We start from the raw sequence: 2,500 nt of genomic DNA, 5'->3' as shown, positions 1-2,500 counted from the left end.
GCGGTGGATGATTAAAATTCATGAACACCCCCCCCCACTCACACACACACACACACACACACACACACACACACACACACACACACACCTCCCTCCTCCTCCTCCTCCACCACCGCCGCCGCCACTGCGGAGCAGCGCAACCCCGTGTTTGTTTAACTGGGCTTATAAAGCACACATTAAGCCGAGCTCGACTGATTACAGGCAAAAATTAGCATTATTGTTGAGAGAGGGGGAAAAGAGAAAAACACAAACCCTGCAAAAACAAGGATAGCGAGGGAGAGAGAGAGAGAGAGACAGACAGAGAGAGGGAGGGAGAGAGAGAGAGGTGGCAGGAGGATTGGAAGAGTGAAACGGGTCTGATTATCCGTCTGTTCTCACTGCCCTCAGATTCGAGCTGCTGAGACGTAAAGCGCAGGAGCCGCTGGCCTCCCATCCCCCTGAAGATTTGAATCTGTGGTACAATGTTTACGCAGGAGCCAAATTGTTTCACCAAGATAAAGGCCTTAGCAGGTGAGATTACCGAAATTAGCTTTAATGCAAACTTTGCCCCATGTGTACAAAACTGTTTTGTGCACTGATGCCATCTTTTAATACTGTTCAAAGATACATTAAGCAAATATCCCAAAGAATTAAATTGTTTTGGGCTAATCTTCCACTGGCACTCAGTAAGAGCGTGCTATTCTCTACGCTCTGCTTGCCCAAAGGCTTCCAGGCCCTGCCTGCCTCACTGGTCCTCGTGTGTGTGTGTGTGTGTGTGTGTGTGTGTGTGTGTGTGTGTGTGTGGGCACGCGTGCATGCGTGCGCGTGTTAAAATGAACATGTGTCTGTTGTTTCTCTCGTTATTGTCTGAGAGCACCTTTAACTGCATGTAATATACCAGTTCTTAACAGCTTCGTCAGAGATGGAGACTTGGCTTACAATGGCCTTTATGTCAAATACTGCATTCAAAACCAGAATTATATTTAAACTTTACTTTATTACATTTAAAGTGAACAAACTAACTCAAAAGAATATTGCCAAAATAGAATCATTTGTTCAAAATATAGGTTTTTTTTTATTATTGTAGTGATACTTTGAGAAACTATTCACTTTTGAGGTAGACAATATTTTTGAAAATAAAGTGACCATATTTGTTGTATGTTGTATTGTTACGTATATGACGTCATTCCCGGTGTCTCATGCCGTCCTGCAGGTGGCCTGCAGAATATCGTGTCCATGTTCATGTTCATGGGTGCGTTTCATGTAGCGTTTATACGTCCTCCCTCGCTCCTCGATGCCTCGATCCTCACTGATCTACATGAAGAATGATGGGGGGGAAACAATGGGATAGTCTATCCAGTGTTAGTTATAGATCAGTGGGAACGCCCCTCGAGGATCGAGCATCGAGGATCGAGGAGGCATAATGAGAGGCACCCCATGTCTCTCTGTGGCACTTCCCCCTGCAGGTTCACTCAGTACCAGTACAAGCTGCTGGTCCATAACGACGTGGGCTACTCGTCGGGGGAGATCGCCACGGCGTTCACTCTGGCCGGGGTGCCCCGCAAGCCCAGTTCCATCTCCTCTCTGACCGTGTCCCACACCTCCATCCTGGTCAACTGGACCGCGCCCAGTGAGTAGCAATCAGAATTCCCATGGATCAGGGAATTTCTGGAATATCATGGAATTTTAGAAAGTATATTCCAAACATGGAAAGTCAGGGAATTTTATAATTTTGTGTAGATGCGGTTAGTTCATTTGTATTTATTCAATGAACAGATGCAGTCATATAGAATAACAGCCAGATGTTGATACCATTTTATGCTTACCACAATGAATAGTAAATTAGCCAATGCCTGATAACTTAGCTCATTGTAAGTAATGGTCAGTGTCTTCAGATTCAAATTCAACTTCCTGTGGGGTGGGGCCAATTCAATTCAAATTCCAATTTGTGAATTTAATGGAGGCCAATTCTAAAATGTGGAATTGTGCACAAGCCTGGTCAGGGTATCTTCTTTGAATTGCTAAAAATGTGTGCGTATATTTGTAAATGGTTCTTGGCCTGCCCCCACTCCTATCTCTGTGTATTCAGCTCTAACGGATCTTCAGGGGGAGGTTGTGTCCTTCACCCTGTGGGTGAACTCCAGCCAGGGCGTCCAGGCCTTGACCTTCGACCCCGAGGTGACCTCCGCCCTCGTCCCAGACCTGCAGCCCAGCACGGAGTACAACCTCACCGTGCAGGTGTTCAACGGGGCACACAACGCCACCAGCGCCCAGGTGACCTGCACGACGGAGGACGGGGGTGAGCCTGATGCATGATGGGAATGTGGAGGAGTGGAGGGGGCCGCTCATTGATTTTTCTTGTCTTTCCATTTTTTTTATTTATTTATTTATTATTTTTAAAGAGCCACACGGGAGTGCTTCTTGTCTCATTCACACGTGAGGTGGGGGACACTCTTTAATCATGCCATTTGGGATGTGTGTGTGTGTGTGTGTGTGTGTGTCTGTGTGTGTGTGTTTGAGG

At 46.4% G+C, this 2,500-nt stretch overlaps 1 protein-coding gene across 1 annotated transcript in view; it reads left to right on the top strand.

The window, feature by feature from the left end:
- The window catches only part of ush2a (Usher syndrome 2A (autosomal recessive, mild)), a 303,780-nt gene that overhangs the window by 181,737 nt on the left and 119,543 nt on the right, over positions 1-2,500 (top strand). The window contains exons 42-44 of the mRNA XM_062522184.1: positions 388-510; positions 1,446-1,609; positions 2,069-2,278. Of these exons, the coding sequence (XP_062378168.1) occupies positions 388-510; positions 1,446-1,609; positions 2,069-2,278 (497 nt within the window). The remainder of the gene's footprint in view (positions 1-387; positions 511-1,445; positions 1,610-2,068; positions 2,279-2,500) is intronic.

The sequence above is a fragment of the Sardina pilchardus genome, chromosome 20, assembly GCF_963854185.1.
Source record: "Sardina pilchardus chromosome 20, fSarPil1.1, whole genome shotgun sequence".
Taxonomy (NCBI): Eukaryota; Metazoa; Chordata; class Actinopteri; order Clupeiformes; family Clupeidae; genus Sardina; species Sardina pilchardus.
Note: the sequence above shows the minus strand (reverse complement) of the source record. Positions and strands in the feature narration are given on the sequence as shown.